A 20744-nucleotide genomic window follows, 5' to 3' on the forward strand; every position below is an offset into this window, starting at 1 on the left:
AATGTTTTAGTTCATAAATAATATGAAATATATACATATATAGGCCCTAATGATATTTTATTATTATTATTATTATTATTATTATTATTATTATTATTATTATTATTATTATTATATTATGAGTTCTTGGGGTTACTCTATTTGACTTGGACAAAATGTGACTTGCAGTAAAAAAAATCAAAATATTTTATGTGAAATTTAAAAGAAAAACCGCTCTAAAGGGGGTCCCCTGATTTTTGTCACATGACATTATGGATTTCATGTTGGTGTAACCATATTGACTTTGACTTGCCATACAGAAATTTGATTATTAAAAATATTAATATTTAAAAATTAAATTTCTTCATTACCAAACTACTTACGATAACATGTTTATTCATTTTAATGAGATTTTTAAATGTAACATTTAAGCATTTTTAAGTCATTTAAAAAATCAAAAAGAAACATGTTCTTCACAGAAAATGTGTTTTCAACTTTTATATGAATTGCTTTTTAATGTATGTTTGAATAGCTTAATAGATCAAAATAAACCTTTGATATCTAGGACACTGTGGGAAATTATTAGTGGAAACATTTTTTACACGTTCAGATTGTTGTTTATCTAGATGAAGTACTTTAATTGTGCATTGCGTAATGTGTATTTTATTTAAATAACAGGCACAGCTGGATCTGCCCTTTGTTTCTCTGTCATCAGTTTGGATTAGTATTAGCCTACAATGTTGTTGTGCTATGAAAAAGGCCAGTTTACTCTCTGAACTTGAGTTGTAGAGTGACTAAGAGCTGCAGTCAAGATCAGTTTTGCAGCTTCCCACATTTCTCACTTAGAGGCAAAAGTGGAACAGCTGTATATCCAGTTGCAGTTGCATCATTTTAAAAGGTGCTGTAAAGTAAGACGTGACAAAAGGAAGCAGTATGTGAGCAATGATTTATTTTTATTTTTTTACTTTATTACAACTATAAAGTCTTGAAAAAATATGCCTAAGTGGTCTTTTGATTTTTAGAAAGGTAAATTATTACTGTTTCATTGTATTGTTGTTTATTATTGCAGTGCAGCTCAGTGGATAAATAAATTCCTTTGTTTTTCTGTTAACTGTAAATAATGAATAACAAAAGCTCAGTACAACTAACATTACATTTTTGCTGTATTGCAGGTGGCTATTAAGATCATAGACAAGACCCAGCTAGATGCAGTGAACCTGGAGAAGATCTACAGAGAAGTGGAAATCATGAAGTTGCTGGACCATCCTCACATCATCAAGCTTTACCAGGTAAATCATAATCATTAATGTGCGTATTGTGTGTATTTATAATACATTTGTGATAATCCATCAGCTGCCCAGGCAAGCAATTTGATTTGTCACCTGTATTAGCATTTATCCCATGAGACTACTGTTGAACCCAGGAGTTTCATCTGGGTGCTTTATAGGGTTAGTCTTGTTATGTTATGTAAGATTTTTAGGTCACTCTGGGGCTGGATGCTGAAAGTATCAACAGCTGCCTGACCTGTGCTGTTATACAACACAAATACAGCATCAGCAGCAGTCCGGTTATGACTTCTACCAGAGGCAGTGCTCATATTGTGATCTGTCTGTCTGGTATTAGACATTATACATAGAGCTTTCAAAAAACTGCTTACTGTTCCTTTGGCAAGTCAACTGGGGATTTTTATTTATTTTTATTTTTTTTAATTATTACTATATTTTTTAAAATAATAACAATACATGTAAATTAACAGTAACGTCACAGTACATATTATTATTATTATTATTATTATTATTATTATTATTATTATTATTATTATTATTATTGACTGGTTCACTTATTAACTTGTTTGAAAAAAATAAGGAAAAAATAAGTAGTTGTGCCCCAAATAATAATAAAATAACAACAACAATCAATAAGTACAATTATTTAATTTACAAAATGTATATATTTTATTATTATATTTATGGTATTAATTGTTATTGTATTGTATTGTAAGTGTAAAGTCTCAAGGTCAAATTTTAATATTGTGAGGAATATAAATTTTTTAAATGTTTGATAGTTGTGTATACAGTACCATTGTACTGAATCATTGCTACATTCATGTATCATAGTATTATAATATGACACTCTAGTATACTTCAGAGTATGATGGCAATACCATGGTACATGTCCAAAAGACCAGGTTATCCTATGATACTTTTGTTAGCGTGCTCAGAGAGGACAGCACCATAGAGAAAATAAAATATTAAAACAATACACCAAAATAATAAAAAAAAAACAATAACAAATAATTAAAAAACTCTTAACATCTTCTCATCTTCCTCACAGGCTCACACAAAAAATAATCTAGCATTGTTTTTTTCACTTGAAGCCAAGTGTGAAAACTTGTGACAGGTGAAAATGCTGTCATTCTGTTGTGCTTTTGTGGTTTTTGTGATTTGTTGTATCAATTGCATTGCCATAATCATCCCATAATCATGCAATGAATAATAATTACGTTTCCTCTCTTTCAATAGGTCATGGAAACCAAAAACATGCTCTATCTAGTCACAGAATATGCCAAGAATGGAGAGATATTTGGTGAGTGCATCTGTTTCCATACATGTGCAAACAAAATTCATTTCACTCTTATCCATATACTCACCCCAAGCTGTTATGTATTGCGTGTGCAGTGCATACATGCCTGCATTGGATTGAGATCATTAGTCATACCACATTTCTGCATATTTCATCCATCTATACACTGATTCACTCACTTAAAGCCTAATGGATGAGCTGAGCACATGCTATTTTTTGTGCTGTGATGATTAGCGGTGTCACCTGTAATGGAAAAAGGTCCTGGTGATTTAGACGAGAGCTACGTGACCAAAGAAACAATCATCTCACCCATAACAGCCCCATGCAGTAACGCTACCGTCATACTTGAAAGACAGTGAATGAGATTTATAGCCTCATTAAGGGGCAAAAGGTTGCCTTTGATAAACCAAGTGAGAGAATATGATATGACAGCTGCTGCCAAAAAAGAGGAATAAGATAATAATTTACAGAGACATCCTTGTGATTTTGCCAGTACGTCTTCAGTTATTGTCTAAATATACTTCTTGTATTTGACGGCATGTGTGCTGTGTTCTTAGCACACATACGTCAGCCTACTCTTTCTGCCGTGTACAGTATGCTTGAATGTGAATATGGAATATTACATTTGCCAAAATGTACAGTATGCGAGAGATCACACTATGTGGAATAGTTTCCCAGCGGTTGTCAGCTTGAGGTTCACAATATCAGATCTGTTCTCATAAGGTCACGGACTGTAGATGCATAATAAGTAACTAACCATATAACTGTGCATATTCAGGATAGCCAGTTTTTAAAGTCCCCTTACACTCACTAATTTAAAACTCATATTTGGAAATCAAAATGCCATATCTACATTTTTTTTTCTTGATGTCCTAATATGGCTTGAAATTAATTGTTTTACCTCATTTACAACAGCTCCACTTTCACTCAGTTAACTGAAGGGACCCACTTTATATTTACTGTGTACTTACATTTAAATTAAATTAATTTAATTAATCATTTGATCATTTGGTACAATCATTTGATTTACTTTTTGTGTATATACATGTTTTTGCATTGTAAATATATAATATAAAATTAAAAGACATTTATTTTAACTGTATTGTGCATTTTTTAATGAGACAACAACAACAAAAACAACAAAATAGATATCATGCTGCACAAAATGCTTACAGTATGTGCATTTGGTCTTTTCTACTCCCGTATTTTGTCCTAACAAACATTTGGTAGTAAGTAACATGATTTAGAAACGATAATAAACTCTAGCAAGATACCATACCACTAAACCTTTCCTCAACCTAAACTGTATTAATTAAATTTAATTTATGCATTTAGCAGACGCTTTTATCCAAAGTGACATACAGTGCATTCAGGCTATACATTTTTTTACCAGTATGTAACTGTAAGTAACTATATCCCACCTAAATAGCAGTAAAAGTGTTTGGCAATTCAACATCAACACAAAATTATACCTAACAATAAAATTTTTTTGGACTTAAGTACATAGTGGTTAAAACACGAGTAAAAGGACCAATTATTACTATTAACAAGTTAATTATTAGCATGCATATTGTATACTGGCTTTTTATTAGTACTAATAAAGCACATATATTAATGCCTTATTCTGCATGATTGTATTTTAGATCCCTTAAAACTACCCCATACATAAACTTAACAGCTACCTTACTAACTATTAATATACAGAAAATTAGGAGTTTATTGCGGGAAAACTCTTAGTTAATAGTGAATATGTGTTCCCTAATCACCTAATATAAAGTGTCCATAGGTAGAAACGCTAATGATATGAAAAGCCCAAACTCGCAAGATGACAGGATTGATTACATGTTTGTGATTGTTTACATCTGTCTTTGGTACACTGCTGTTTTATGAAGAAAATGTTCAGAAATGGTTGGACTGATGAATCTGAACTTGGTTTGTATTTAAGCGTATTGAAAACAACAGACAGACATGATTCGACTGTCACTGCAAGTATAGGGAAACTGTTTTCAGTATCTATTGTTGTTGATGTTAAAGGATGTGCATCCAATCAAACATGATCAGCATGTGTATCCTTTAAAAATACATGCAAAAGTAAAAGAAAATACCATCAAGACTGCAGTGCATTAAATGGGAGTGCATTGAAGATAAACATGGTATGTGTTTGTGCTGAGCACAGTGAGTTTTGTGTGGTGAATTATTGGCTTAGAGAGCATGAAACCATAAAAAAAAATAAAAAGCAATTTTGTGCAATAAACTTTTGGTAATGTATTTGGTACTATTGTGTCTTGATGTCCTAGAAAGAAAGAAAAACAGTATTGAGAACCACTGTTGTATCCCGCAATGCACTGAGCTTCCAAAAGTAAATTTACCATCTTCTTTTCAGACTGCCACAAGATATTTTACATAAAATGCTGAGGTCATGTGACAAAAATACTAAGATCATGTAACAACTGTGCAGCTGAGTACTATTTAAATACATGTGCTTGACTTACCTCATCTTAAGTTTTATTTATTAAGCATAAATGTTGCAGTTAAACATTTTGGTCTCCACACAATTTATACTTGTTGAATAAAATTTGATTTAAATGCTAATTATCTAGTCACTGATTTATGACAATGACAAAGTGAAGTTTAGAACTGCTGTCCAATTCTTAATACAAGATTGATGCCACCCAGAAAATTTTTCCTTCAATTTCAAGCATGTTATTTTTCTCCACATGGAGTGTCTTGCAGTTGATCTTTTTATATCTGCTGCTGTTGATAGCTCGTACCTGAGAGAAGGCTAATGACCACCAAGTTGCTCTATATCACAATTCTCTTTACATAAAATTCTACAGAAGTGTAGAGATTAACTGAATCATCCAATAAAGTGATTATCAATTTTTATTTGAACTTTTGTCTCCTATTTACTTGAATATCTATATTTTCACATCTCTAAAGCGCTAAAGCTCACCAATTATATATATATATATATATATATAATTTTTTTTTTTTTTTTTTTTTTTTTTTGCTCCATTCTGGATGTTGGAGAGAAGTTCCATTTTTGTTGCGAGAAGGTTCTAAATTTCACACGTCATCATGATAAACATAAGAAATCAAATCCACCTATAAAACCAACATCATGCAACATGACGTGTTGTCATATAGTCAGACCATAGGGATGTAAAGCCATCTGTCAACTCAATATCATACCGTCCCATTCACACTGCCTCGCATTCGCATGCACAGCGCTTCCTTTGAAGTTTCCTACATGTCCCTAACACATGGGCCGTATGACGCACACATGCATACACGAGTAACTGGCATCTCCATGCCCTTGTCAACTGATTAACTCAGAGGACTGCTGTTTTATCAGCGCTCGGCTCGCATCTGAAGTAGGCCTGGCTGACAGTCAGGTAGTATTTGAATGTGTGGATGACAGGTTGGCCTTTCGTTTTTGGAGAGAAAGAATATATGCTGCTTGCTTCAGGTTGTTGTTTTTGTTGCATTTGAAATTCATGAAAAGCTGGTAGTTGCATATTTACATCAGTCTGACATGGCAAAAGGTATTAAGCAACACCTGCTATGTATGTATGAAAGAGGACATGAGAAAATAATGTGATATTAAAAGGGTCTTATCTTCAGGAATTACATTTCCCTTTATCTTTTTAGATAAAAGAGTTCAATGTACCACGAAAACATACTGTAACAATTTCTGATTTAAAATTGTTTTTGTTAACTGAAATAAAGCTGCAATAAAATAATACCCAAATATTATATGAAAAATAGAAAAGAAATGTTGATTTGGCAACTAACTGAAATTAGTTCAAGTACTAAATTTATTAAAACTAAAACTGAAATAAAAATAAATTCAGGCTAAATGGAAATGTTTAGAAAAAAATAATAAAAATGACAAAAGCACTTGAAATTACTATAAGTTAAACTAACCTGCTGGTTTTATTAATTAGTTAAAAAATACATTAAAAATGCAATTCAATAGCTACATTGACTTGAATAGACTTCTGTGATGAGCATATTTTTTTCATAAAATCTAATAAAACTATCTAATAAAAGTTTCCACAAAAACATTAGGCACCATAACTGTATTCAGCATTAATAATGAGATATATTTCAAATCAGCATATTAGAATTATTTCTGAAGGATCGTGTCACACTTAAAACTGTGGCAAAGAATGCTAAATAATCCGCTTTTGCATAACAGGAATACATTTAAAAAATATATATATATAAAAATAGAAAACAGTTATTTTAAATTGTGAAATATAAGAGACTTTCATTCAAAAACATTAACAAATCTTACCAACCCTAAACTTTTTAACAGTACTGTATGTCTACAAACTTGTAAAATTTTACCTTTTTCTTAAAATGGAAATAAATAAACCGTGTTCAACAGATTTTGTTTCCTTTTTTATATTGACATTGTCCAACGTATTATTTAATCAGGACGTCTATGAGCAGCACTGTTAAACATATGTTTCCCTGCTCATTGTCACAATCTGCATACCATTTTCATGAAAAATTCATGACTGTGACATGTTGCCTGGATGTGCAGATGACGACCCAATAACACCTGATCCCTGTCTGGCAACATAGACTACCTGGCCAGCCGCGGGCGGCTCAGCGAAATGGATGCGAGGAGGAAGTTCTGGCAGATCCTCTCAGCGGTGGAGTACTGCCACGAACGCAACATTGTCCACAGAGACCTGAAGGCCGAAAACTTGTTACTGGATGCTCACATGAATATGAAGATAGCAGGTAAGAGATGCACCTTTACTTCTTACAGTCTGGGGAGGCTGAGTGAAAACATGGTGCTGTAGTAGACAGCTTATAAGAAGGTGTCAGTGACACTAAAAGGCTTTTTAACATCTTGATGTCAAAATTCTCTCCTCTATTCCAATATAATATGCAAAAACCACAACAACAAGCAAGTCATTTGTGGACTTCTAGAGGCGTGTAAGCTATGTGGCTTTGTCAAAACACTGCTCTGTTTATTTGAGCAGTCTGAAATGTCAACCTACAGTATGGCTCAACCAATAGCATGAGTTTGGGGCAGTGCTATCTGTAATAAGCTGTTTAGTAGCTGTGGGGTGGGAATGTTTGGGTAGGAAACAGATAGTGGCACAGAAATAGCACTTTTCAACTTTTATCTTGAGTTTCAAGGGCAAACATTAGCAATGATTAAGCGAATAGAGTCCAACTTGAGAATTCACCTGAAGTTAGATTGGAGCAAAAAGAATGATGTTGGATCTATTATCTATTATCTATCTATATTCTATTATCTGTGCGTGTGTGTGTGTATATATATATATATATATATATATATATATATATATATATATGTATGCTGTACCTCATCATTTCATGTTATTTTAGTATAATTGAAATATTATAGCTTTTGTTAATTTTTTTAGAATGTGGCTAACATAAACAGACAATGAACAGTTGTATTTTTATTAATTAACGTAAACAAAGATTAATAAATACCATAAGAAAATGTATTTCTATTTGTTAGTTAATATTAGACAATGAATTAACTGACATTAACTAATGGGCCCTTATTGTAAAGTGTTAAAAATTTTGTTTTGTATTTTAATGTCTGTATAGTTTTTATTAGTGTTTATTTCAGTTTTAATTGTATACTTATTTTATTACATCAAGGTAAAGTAGCTGGAAATCAAGTAGCTGAAATCAAATAAGTTTAAAGTTTTTTATATTTTATTTTATTATTATTATTATTATTATTATTTTATTTCAGTGAACTTTTTTACGCAAGTTTTTGTTTTATTTTTAATAACCATGATAGCCATGTGACATGTTAATTAATTAGACTTTTAATTTTATGCTTTCACATTTATATAATTTGTGCTTAAAACTGAATGTAGTTACATCAAATTTTCTGCTTTATCTAAGTATAAAAGGTGTCATTGCCTCACTGCCTCTTGTACATTCCAGGGGTCAAATCAGACCTTTTTCTCACAGTAGCCAAAGTCTATCAGGGAAATGCATATTTACTCAGTGACATCAGTTCATTTTAGTTGCACAGTTCATTCCTCAAACATAGACATACACCTAAGTTAGAATGAACTCATACAGTACAGCACACTATTCACGTAAGCTGCAAGCCAATGGTGAACGTGCCTTTGGAAATAAATCTATTATGTTACATAATAGTTTTGTGATTACTATTAGATATTTTGAGTATCTGAGGAAATGTGATGTATACTAGTGAAAGATATACAGTATTTCGACCAAATGATTTTAAAGGGGTCATATGACGTTGCTAAAAAGAACATTATGTTGTGTATTTGGTGTAATGCAATATGTTTATGTGGTTTAAGGTTCAAAAAACACATTATTTTCCACATAATGTACATTATTGTTGCTCCTCTATGCCCCGCCTTTCTGAAACACATCGATTTTTACAAAGCTCATCATTCTGAAAAGCGAGGTGTGCTCTGATTGGCCAGCTATCCAGTGTGTTGTGATTGGCCCGAATACAGCATGTGACATAAATGTTACGCCCCTTACCATACTGTGATGCCGTGTCCCGGCGCGACGAAACAAAACCAATAAAACCCATTACAAACGAGCCAGTTGTTTCATCCAGTGGGGACATAATGATTATAATGACTGTTTTTTTTTTTGTTTTTTTACGTGTTGAGTTGCACATCGTGCATAAACATAAAACCATGTCTGCATTTGTGATCGGAGAAACGACAAAGAACAAGTGCTGCTCTACACTGCTTAAAACTCTTGTTTGAATCATCAGTGGCAAATTCTTTAAATATGAAAAACGTACTTACAGACTGTGAATCAGAAGCGCCAGACTGTCCTTGCAAAATTGGAACTGCCCCACTTTATAGAAACAGCCTTTGTGTGTAGACGGCACTGTAGACTACTTTTCCAGGTTCAGCAAACAGTCCTCCATAATATGCAATGCACAAATCTGAATAATTTGGGTTGAACTGTTCTGGAACAGTGTTGTTAATACAACTTAACCACTGATTTCTAGTTGTGTCCTCTTTTGGAAGGCCAAACAAAGTAGTTTCACTTTCACAGCGAAACACACAGCGTCACACGCCGCAGGCTTGAGTGTAGGCGGGTGGGCTTGAGAACAGTGTGGTCGGCGGATTTAACGAAGGTGTGGCCGGTGGGCTTGCAGCAACCACATGTGACGACCCCGGGCTGAACTCCTCTTCAACCACAATGAAAGCCGATCTGGCGATCCACAGCGCGAAGTTGATTTCCTCAGCGATCAGCTGTAGGCATGACGAAGCGGATATCGTCCTCTTTTGGAAGGCCAAACAGTAATTTCGCTTTCACAACGAAACACACAGCGTCTCCACAACATGTCGGCAGCGGCAACTACAATATGAGTTATGCGAGAATAAAAGTTATGCCTTCTTTCTTTGCGTGAACATTTGGGCGGTGTTATGCAAATCTTCCCACATAGTGTCACAGAACCAGGCATTTTAGGAGGACGTGGACAAGTCTTAACTTTTATAAAGAATATCTTTATAAAAAAAGACCTGAAATATTTCAGTTGGTGTGCAATGAATCTAAAATATATGAAAGTTTAATTTTTATCATTACATTATGGAAAATAATGAACTTTTTCACAATATGCAAATTTTTTGAGAAGGACCTGTAATTATTGTATAATAGCCTGCCGAATGTACTAAAGCGATTATTTCCGAATCCGCCATTCGATAATTAAATCTCTAATAAATCATGAATCAGTTAGTCATGACTGGCAATGCTTCGGCTCTCGCGCTCTCAGCGCCTCCGCCAAACGGTTTGGATCAGAGTAATCAATGCGAGAGAGAGAATGGAGTGGACTGTGGAAGCACACAGGTGGAGCAGAGAAGCAAAACTACTGTTCAGGCTTTAAGTACAGGTCAGTTTCATCTGTAAATATGCTGTTGTAGTTTTGTCTTCGTTTACTTAGTTAAGCAGCAGCAGCCCATTGCTCATCAGTCATCACTCAAAATAGTTTAATTACTATAAATCCAAAGACAATGGTTATTATTGTTAAACCATGGTAACCACAAATTAAAAATTAATTTACAAATCAATTTATTTAAAAATAAATGCAAATGGTAATCCATTTGCCAAAAAAAAAAAATGGTTACTGTACTTTATTTATAATAAAAGCATGGTTAATTTTTATAAGGGGAAAAACATGACTCATGTTCAGTATTAGGATTTTTCTATAAAGCTATTGTAGTGATGTACTAATTTTGACATGTAGGCAATTTAGAAAGCATAGTTTTGTTAAATCTTGAGTATTAAAATCATGAGAGAGATAGATATCAGGGCAAAATAAAGAGACTGAAAGAAAAATGGAAGTGAAGGTGCAGTTCAGGATATATTTTTTAGTTATTATTATGTTCCCAACCTAAAGATTTAAACCTTTTATATGTCAGGTCCATACAAAAACTAGGGTTGTACATGTTTCAGAATTTGTTTGTATGAGTTTGAGATTTCCCCGTCTGAAATTTTTTCCCAGTCCGCTCCTCATGGAAATTAATGGCGCAGACATGCGCTTTCATTTACTACACATAGGCCTACTGAAGTGTTTTCAGCCTCTGCCACCTCAATATATGAGTACATGAACACATAAACATAATCTCTATAACTGCTCTGAGTCACTTCATGAGCATTTTACTTGTTTTGAGAAAACTATCGTCATATCATATACAAAGAGACACCAATGTTTCAGGAGTTTAGTACACAGAATAGGACGTATGCTTATTAGACAACCGTATTTGAGCTGATGTATATGCTTTTTTTTATTATTATTTTTTAATTAACTATTTTTTTCCAAACCATTGTTAGATGCAGTGTTTCCTGTAGTTATGCAAATATTTGGTTTCAAAAACAGTATCAGTAAACAATTTCTTATGATTTTAAATCTGCAATGAACTTCAGATCAATCTCAAAGTAAAAGGCAGTACTAAAGTCTGATTTTGTGGTGGATGTGTTCAAATTTGATCATCTTAATTCAAGTGATGACAGTGTTGAGCACTACTGTAAGGTTAACCCTGCATGGTGTAAATGTTTGAAAATGATTAACAGTTAAAAAAAATATTCATTTGAAATTTAGAAAAGTAATCAAAATATAATCAAAAGTAATCAGTTACATTAATAAAGTAATTGAAAAAGTTACACTACTATTACATTTTAAATAGGGTAACTTGTAATCTGTAACTTATTAGATTTCCAAAGTAACCTTCCCAACACTGCTTGCTACAGATATCATCATCGTCCATTAAAAAAAAGACAACATTATCAGATTCATTATGTGTAACAGACTGACAAAATAACTTGCAGAAATACCTTCACCTGATCTGACCTAAATTCCCAGATGTTATCTAGACAACTTGCCATGCAAACAGTCGAGTTTGTTTTGTCCTTTACAAGCATGCAATCGTCGTGTTGTGATGTAAAGTAATGACTGCGGTACAAAAGTCACTGGAGGGATGGAGGATGACAGAGAGGCTTCTAACATGCTGTGCTCTATAAGAACCAGTCACTGCAGAGAACAGAGTCCTGTGCCAGACCATTTGTCTGTATTTATGTCATACCAAGCTGAAAGAGAGACACTGAAAATGCATTATAGGGCGTTGCCATTGTGTCACTCATGCACACAGATAAAAGATGTGATGTGCTTGCCACCACAGTAGAGGCTTTTTAAAACACACCTCCATCTTTCAGTTATTCCTAAAAGTGTTTTCAGTTGGAAATTTGAGTGCAGATGTTACTAGAGTTCACAGTTATGTTTCAGTGTTATAACTTCTCTGATGTCCCTCCAACAGTTAAACTGAGACAATCATTGACTAGACTAAGAGTACTGTAGAAATATAAAATGAATGTAAGTAACATAGCTTAGATCATTTGGACCAGGAAGAAGTTAATGAGAAACCTCATATAGTTCATATCAAAACCCAACTTTTTATAGATTGAGATTTCTGGGGCCTGTTGCTCTTGAAAAATAGAAGAATTAAGCAAAAGTCGGAATTTATTCACTATGTAATTTTTAATTATCAATAATAAATATATCTTCTCTTAAAAATAGATATGTCACCTTAGTTATAGCAGTGTTGGCTGCAAATCATTGAAGACAGCCTGAATTTGAGCTACAGTACTGTAAAGCACCAACATTTATGATACCATGATTGTCAGATTTTATTGCTAATGTAATTGGCTCTTCGCAGGGAGTTTGACTGACATGTGATCTGACCAATCATATTGCAGAATCTGCCATTTTTGTGCAACAAACAAACCAGACAGGAGAGTAGTTTAATGTTGGTGGACTTGAACTTGAAACATTGTGTGTATTGACATCTTTCTGCGGTTGAAACAAGACCTTCTGATGTTCATTCATGTTTATTTCATGCTGTAACTAGTGAAGTGGAAGAGATGATCGGTTCACATGCCGATACAGCGATCTGTCACGACACATTAAAGAGCCACAAAACAGTATATTATTGTTTGAATATGAGGACATGATGTGTGGCGTAAGAGTGGCATGGCTTGTCGGACATTACAACAGTAATAAAGAGGTGCGGGTCTTTGCAAAGGGTCATTTGAAATATAATTTCAACAGATGTACACATCTCCCGGAAATCCTGTATAATTTAACCAATCCAACAACGACTTTAAAACTCTTGAAGTGTTTCAGGTTAAGCATGCCATATGCATTAGACGTTCAGCCAGCGGTCTGTGGGTGTGACGTCTGAGGCTGAGACTATATCTGGATCAAAACATTTTCAAAATTGTAAAGGTTTGCCGCTAGGGAACGGTCTATTTACCCATTAACCAGTGTCTGTATGGTGTTAACCTGATCTCATATCAGCTTTATAATATAGATATTTTTTTATATTTTTTAATTTCATTGTATTAAACCTTTATATTATCACAACCCTCAGAAGATTTTAGCATAATGGATATGACAATATTAATGTATTTGGTCTTGGTGGAATAGATCGGCTACGCTGCTGAATTGCTGCTGCTGTTGGTTATTGCTGTTGTTGAAAATTATTGCTGCTGCTGCTGTGAAGCAAGTACAGGAACTTGCTACTGCCAATACATACGCTAATACGGTTCTATGAGTATTTAAGACATACTGCTGCTGCACAAATAGCTTGTGTAATAACCCATTGCAGATCTATACAGGTGGAGCTGGGAAAGGTGGAGGGTTTCAAAGGAACTATGAAAGTGTTCAACTGCTCTAATGAATGCTAAACAGATATTTAAATGTAAAGCAGCAAGCTCATTGGCTGCTTATGCTAAATTAACCAATCAGTTTGTGTCAAGGTGTCTGTTCTGTGTCTCCCTGGGTGGCCACTAGAGGTCTCACTTCCCCTGATCGTCACTCCACTTTAGAACTGCATTTCCCATAGTCTTGTCTGTTTCATCACTGCTCATTGCACTCAGCTGTCCGTGGTTATCAATCATTGCACTCAGCCAATTCCCCGTTAGCATTGTCATTTCCTTGTGTATAAATACCCCGGTTGTTCTGTCATTGTCACGGAGTCCTTGTTGAATGTCACCCTGGTTTGTCGTGGTTCTCGGATGTTGTGTATGTTTCTTGTTTCTGGACTGCTTACCTGGATTGTGACCTTTGCCTGGCTGACCATGAGATTTGGATTATCCTAATAAAACATACTGCAATTGGATCTACCTGTTTGTGTGTGTGTCGTGACAGAAGGACTCCGTCATGCCTAGATCCAGCGGTGTGGGATTTCGAATCGGTTCCCCAGCCACCATGGAGGAACGAAGGGGGAGATTCCGGAACTTAACCACCCTTCGTCAAAGGGGGAGTGAGGTGGGTGGCCTGGCGCAATTGTTTTGGACCATGGCGGTCGGGATGGGTTATAACGATGCAGCACTGAAGGACTTTTTTAACAACTGTCTGGATGACCCTTTACCTCAATGGGAGATGAAGGGGCTGGAGATCCTAGACTTTTGGGGGTTTACCCATTACCTGTGCCATCGTGCTCAATGGGATACTTCGACCACACCTGTGTCTCCAGAGAAGAGGGCCGCCAGCCCAGCACCACAGCACAAGATGGCCGCCAGCCCGGCGCCACAGCACAAGATGGCCGCCAGTTCAGCACCACAGCACAAGATGGCCGCCAGCCCAGCGCCACAGCACAAGATGGCCGCCAGCCCAGCACCACAGCACGAGATGACCACCAGCCCAGCACCACTGCACAGGAGGGTCGAATCTACACCTGTGTTGGCAGACAAGATGGTTGACTCAACGCCTGAGTCTTCCGTCAAGGAGCCACCGGCACGTCATCATAGAGGCCGCAGGAGGAGGAGACAGGCGTCAGCCGTTCCTCAAAGCCCGGAGGACGTTCCCGAGCAGGCCGCTGCCGTCCAGGAGGACGTTCCCGAGCAGGCCGCTGCCGTCCAGGAGGACGTTCCCGAGCAGGCCGCTGACGTCCAGGAGGACGTTCCCGAGCAGGCCGCGGTCGTCCAGGTGGAGGTGTCCAAGGTTCCCGAGGCGGTGCCCGATGCCGAGGCCGTTCCGTCGAGGCGGTTCCCGATGCTATGCACGAGGCCGAGGCGGTGCCCGATGCAATGCCCGAGGCCGAGAAGGTGGCCGAGACAGAAGCGGTTCCCGATGCTATGCACGAGGCCGAGGCGATGCCCGAGGCGGTGCCCGATGCCGAGGCGGAGGCCGAGGCGGTGCCCGATGCCGAGGCGGTGCCCGATGCCAGGGCGGTGCCCGAGGCGGTCCCCGATGCCAGGGCGGTGCCCGAGGCGGTGCCCGATGCCGAGGCGGTGCCCGATGTAATGCCCGAGACCGAGGCTGTTCCGGAGGTCGAGGCGGTGCCCGATGTTGTTCCCGATGCCGAGGCGGTGCCCAATGCCGAGGCGGTGCCCGATGCCGAGGCGGTGCCCGAGGCGGTTCCCGATGCAATGTCCGTTGCCGAGGCGGTGCCCGTTGCCGAGGCGGTGCCCGTTGCCGAGGCGGTGCCCGATGCCGAGGCGGAGCCCGATGCCGAGGCGGTCCCCGATGCAGAGGCGGTGCCCGAGGCGGTGCCCGATGCAATGTCCGATGCCGAGGCGGTGCCCGATGCCGAGGCGGTCCCCGATGCCGAGGCGGTGCCCGAGGCGTCCCCCGATGCCGAGGCGGTGCCCGAGGCGGTTCCCGATGCAATGTCCGATGCCGAGGCGGTCCCCGATGCCGAGGCGGTGCCCGAGGCGGTTCCCGATGCAATGTCCGATGCCGAGGCGGTCCCCGATGCCGAGGCGGTGCCCGAGGCGGTGCCCGATGCCGAGGCGGTGCCCGATGCCGATGCGGTGCCCGATGCCGAGGCGGTTCCCGATGCGGTGCCCGATGCCGAGGCGGTGCCCGATGCGGTGGCCGATGCCGAGGCGGTGCCCGATGCCGAGGCGGTCCCCGATGCTATGTCCGATGCCGAGGCGGTGCCCGATGCCGAGGCGGTGCCCGAGGCGGTTCCCGATGCAATGTCCGATGCCGAGGCGGTGCCCTTTGCCGAGGCGGTGCCCGAGGCGGTCCCCGATGCCGAGGCGGTTCCCGATGCAATGCCCGATGCCGAGGCGGTGCCCGATGCCGAGGCGGTGCCCGATGCGGTGCCCGATGCCGAGGCGGTGCCCGATGCGGTGGCCGAGGCGGTGCCCGATGCCGAGGCGGTGCCCGAGGCGGTCCCCGATGCTATGTCCGATGCCGAGGTGGTTCCCGATGCCGAGGCGGTGCCCGATGCGGTGGCCGAGGCGGTTCCCGATGCAATGTCCGATGCCGAGGCGGTGCCCGAGGCGGTGCCAGAGACGGTGCCAGAGACGGTTCCCGATGTAATGCCCGAGACCGAGGCGGAGGTCGAGGCGGTGCCCGATGTTGTTCCCGATGCCGAGGCGGTGCCCGATGTTGTTTCCGAGGCCGAGGCTGTGCCCGATGCCGAGACCATTCCTGAGGCCGTTCCTGAGACCGTTCCCGAGGCGGTGCCCGATGCCGAGGTCGTTCCCGAGGCGGTGTCCTTGTCCGATGTCGAGCCCGAGGCTGTTCCCGAGGCGGAGCCCGAGGTCGTGCCCGAGGCCGTTCCCGAGGCGGTGTCCTTGTCCAATGCCGTTCCTGAGGCCGTTCCTGAGACCGTTCCCTAGCCGATGCCCGATGCCGAGGCCGTTCCCGAGGCGGGGTCCTTGTCCAACGCCGTTCCTGAGGCCATTCCTGAGGCCGTTCCCGAGGCGGTGCCCGATGCCGAGGTCGTTCCCGAGGCGGTGTCCTTGTCCGATGCCGTTCCTGAGGCCATTCCCGAGGCGGTGCCCGATGCTGTTCCGGAGGCCGATGCGGGGCCCGAGATGGTTCCGGAGGCGATACCCGTGTCCAAGGCCGTTCCCGAGGCGGTGCCCTTGTCTGAGGCCGTTCCCGATGCCGTTCCCAATGCCGTGACCTGGCCATCGCCACAGCCTGCTCCTTACTGGCTCCCCGATTGGCAGGTTCCGTTCGGGCCACTCAAATGGCGAATTCCTCCCTGGCCGTCTGCACAACGAGAATGGACTGATCCACCGTGGCCACCTGAACTGCCTGGCCCCTCGTGGTCCCCTGAACTTTTGGGTCCACCGTGGCCACCTGAACTGCCTGGTCCCTCGTGGTCCCCTGAACTTTCGGGTCCACCATGGCCCCCCTGATCTGACCGAGCCACCTGGGCTACCAGGGGAGCCATCACTGCCGGTCCCAGTTTCCCCTACACGGGCCTGGCCCGCCATCCCTCCCCCTGTTCTGCCTCCACCAGTCCACCTCCCTCCTGGTCTCTTTGTTTGTTGGTTATTTTGTTCTGAGGAGCATCTGGAAGCTGCTCCTTAGAGGGGGGGTAGTGTCACGGTGTCTGTTCTGTGTCTCCCTGGGTGGCCACTAGAGGTCTCACTTCCCCTTATCGTCACTCCACTTTAGAACTGCATTTCCCATAGTCTTGTCTATTTCATCACTGCTCATTGCACTCAGCTGTCCGTGGTTATCAATCATTGCACTCAGCCAATTCCCCGTTAGCATTGTCATTTCCTTGTGTATAAATACCCCGGTTGTTCTGTCATTGTCACGGAGTCCTTGTTGAATGTCACCCTGGTTTGTCGTGGTTCTCGGATGTTGTGTATGTTTCTTGTTTCTGGACTGCTTACCTGGATTGTGACCTTTGCCTGGCTGACCATGAGATTTGGATTATCCTAATAAAACATACTGCAATTGGATCTACCTGTTTGTGTGTGTGTCGTGACAGTTTGTGTCAAGTACTTTAACGCTGTGAATACCATCAGTTTGCCTTACCGACCCATCAGCCTGTGCCATCTAGAGTTTCATGACAGAACTTGACATTTGTATAATATAACAAGAAGAGTCGTAGTTAAATTTCCCTTACTGGCCTGGTTAGCCGAGCCCTCCATAAAACACACATAACAGGCCCTATAAGTTAATAAAAGAACACACATTATACAGACACTTCCTAATATTTCTTAATATTTTATGATTTGTAGATTGCCTTTAATTGATTAGCCCTATACTTCCAAAAAAAACAAAAACAAAAAAACATTTGAAGTTGTTTTTAAAAAGTTGATTTATGCACCATTTTGACCAGCAGGTGATGCCAGCATGTGGTGTTTCAGCACTTCGAAACAGTGAATCACTGTGTGAAGCAACTAATTTGAGTTTCTAAAATCTCAGTTTCTCCCCACACGTTACTTTTACCTTAAAGGGTTACTCCACCGCAAAATGAAAAATTTGTCATTAATCACTTACCCCCATGTCGTTCCAAACCCTTAAAAGCTTCGCTCATCTTCGGAACACAATTTAAGATATTTTGGATGAAAATATGTCCCATAGAGACTGTCCCATAAAATGGCGCTATGCTGATTTGGAGAGACACAGAGGAGAGGAATTGTTGAATAAAGCCGTTATTTTTGTTTTCTTCATGTACAAAAAGTATTCTCATCGCTTCATAACGTTACGGTTGAATCACTGATGACAGATGGACTATTCTGATGATGCTTTTCATACTTTCCTGGACCTTGATAGTGTTACTTACTTGGTAGTCTATGGGACAGTCTCTAGCCTACCTGTTTTCATCCAAAATATCTTAAATTGTGTTCCGAAGACGAACAAAGCTTAGCTTAACTTTGATATTCTAATCCAAGATGGCGCCGAGCATGGCGGCCGTGTTGCGAGCTCCGAGTAAACTTTGCAGTTTTTCGTTTGTTTTACTTGTTTTTTTGTTGTTCTACGTGTTGGATGTTGTTTGTATAACTGTCTACAACAGACACACGCTTCTAAACATTGGTTCCTACGTCGCGGAACGCAAACCGGACTTTGAGTTCTTGAACGCCGGCGGTTTGTTTACAGACACCGCATCAGAGCCCTTTGTCTGGGCTGCGCGGGCGCGACCGAGGAAACGCCGCCGGAAAAGAGGGAAGAGAGCCGGCGTCCTTGTCAGACTCAGACGTCGTCCCCTCCGACCTCCTCTCCCATCCATTTTGCTGGCTAACGTTCAGTGACTGGACAACAAACTTTGCGAACTGCGGGCACGTATCTCATACCAACGAGAAACAAGGGACTGCTGCATTATTTGCCTCACAGAAACCTGGATGTCTGCAGCGGTTCCAGACTCAGCCATCGAGCTTACGGGGTTCTCCGTGCACCGCTCGGACAGAACGAAAGAGCTCACAGGGAAAAGCAGAGGTGGGGGCGTTTGTTTCTTTATCAACAACTCGTGGTGTGATGAAAGGAACCTACACTCTATTAAATACTTCTGCTCCCCTGATCTGGAATTTCATATGCTTCTGTGTCGACCATTCTGGCTACCGAGGGAATTCACAGCGGTCATACTCACCGCTGTTTACATTCCCCCTCAAGCCAACACAGATCAGGCACTCAAGGAACTGTATGGGAATATAAGTGAGCAGGAAACCGCGTACCCAGATGCAGCGTTTATTGTTATGGGGGACTTTAACAAAGCCAACTTCAGAACAATATCTCCGAAATATTTTCAACACATCACCATCAACACGCGTGGTGATTCTGTACTGGACCACTGCTACTCTCCTTTCCGGGACGCCTACAAATCTCTCCCACGCCCACCTTTCGGCAAATCGGATCACTCTTCCATTCTGCTGCTGCCTGCTTATAGGCAGAAACTGAAACGGGAAGCACCCGCCCTCAGGACAATTCAATGCTGGTCGGACCAAACAGAAGCTATACTACAAGACTGTTTTGATCACGTGGACTGGGACATGTTCCGGGCAGCGTCTGATGACGACATAGAGGCGTACTCAGAAACTGTAACGTGTTTCATCAGGAAGTGTGTAGAAGATGTAGTGCCGACAAAAAACCAATCCACATCTACCCCAACCAAAAACCGTGGATTAATAGCGATGTTCGAGCAGCCTTGTCAGCGCGGACATCCGCTTTTAAATCCGGAAACGCTGATGATCGCAAACAAGCCAGTTACGATCTCAGGAAATCCATCAAAGCCGCAAAAAGACAATACAAAAACAAAGTTGAAGAACAATTCAACACCAGCGATGCAAGAGGCATGTGGCAAGGAATCAATAAAATCACAGACTTTAAAGGGAACAAACCAGCTACTGTGAACATTGCTGCCTCTCTACCGGACGAGCTGAATAACTTTTATGCTCGTTTCGAGGCTCACAACACCGCCCACACAGAGAGCGCTGCAGAAGATGTGAGTGTACTCTCCGTCTCTGTCGCGGATGTAACCCGATCCTTCCGACGGGTGAATATCCGCAAGGCAGCGGGTCCTGATGGCATCCCAGGCTGTGTGCTCCGAGCATGCGCATTCCAGCTAGCCGGTGTTTTTACAGACATTTTCAACCTCTCCCTCTCTCTGTCTGTGGTTCCCTCGTGCTTCAAAAAATCCACCATTGTGCCCATACCAAAGAAAAATAAAATCACATGCTTGAATGACTGGAGGCCTGTTGCTCTCACACCCATCTTCAGTAAGTGTTTTGAGAGACTCGTCAGAGACTACATCTGCTCTGTGCTGCCTGCCTCACTGGATCCGCTACAATTTGCATATCGTAGCAACCGTTCTACAGACGATGCTATTGCTTTCACCGTACACACTGCTCTCTCCCACCTGGAAAATAAGAACACCTATGTGAGCATGCTGTTTGTGGATTACAGCCCAGCATTTAACACCATA

At 40.9% G+C, this 20744-nt stretch overlaps 1 protein-coding gene across 4 annotated transcripts in view; it reads left to right on the forward strand.

Annotated features, from left to right (window-relative positions):
- The window catches only part of sik2a (salt-inducible kinase 2a), a 40577-nt gene that overhangs the window by 1022 nt on the left and 18811 nt on the right, over positions 1-20744 (forward strand). For 3 of the 4 annotated variants that reach the window (XR_006154900.1, XM_042724953.1, XM_019104471.2), the window contains exons 2-4: positions 1152-1268; positions 2502-2565; positions 7156-7317. Coding sequence is in view for 3 of the 4 variants with exons in the window: in XM_042724953.1 (XP_042580887.1) it covers positions 1152-1268; positions 2502-2565; positions 7156-7317 (343 nt within the window). In the remaining variant the exon portion in view is untranslated. Of the gene's footprint in view, positions 1-1151; positions 1269-2499; positions 2566-7114; positions 7318-20744 lie in introns of those variants that run through there. The other variant, XM_042724952.1, reaches the window with a different exon arrangement.

This window comes from Cyprinus carpio, chromosome B5 (genome assembly GCF_018340385.1).
Source record: "Cyprinus carpio isolate SPL01 chromosome B5, ASM1834038v1, whole genome shotgun sequence".
Classification (NCBI taxonomy): domain Eukaryota; kingdom Metazoa; phylum Chordata; class Actinopteri; order Cypriniformes; family Cyprinidae; genus Cyprinus; species Cyprinus carpio.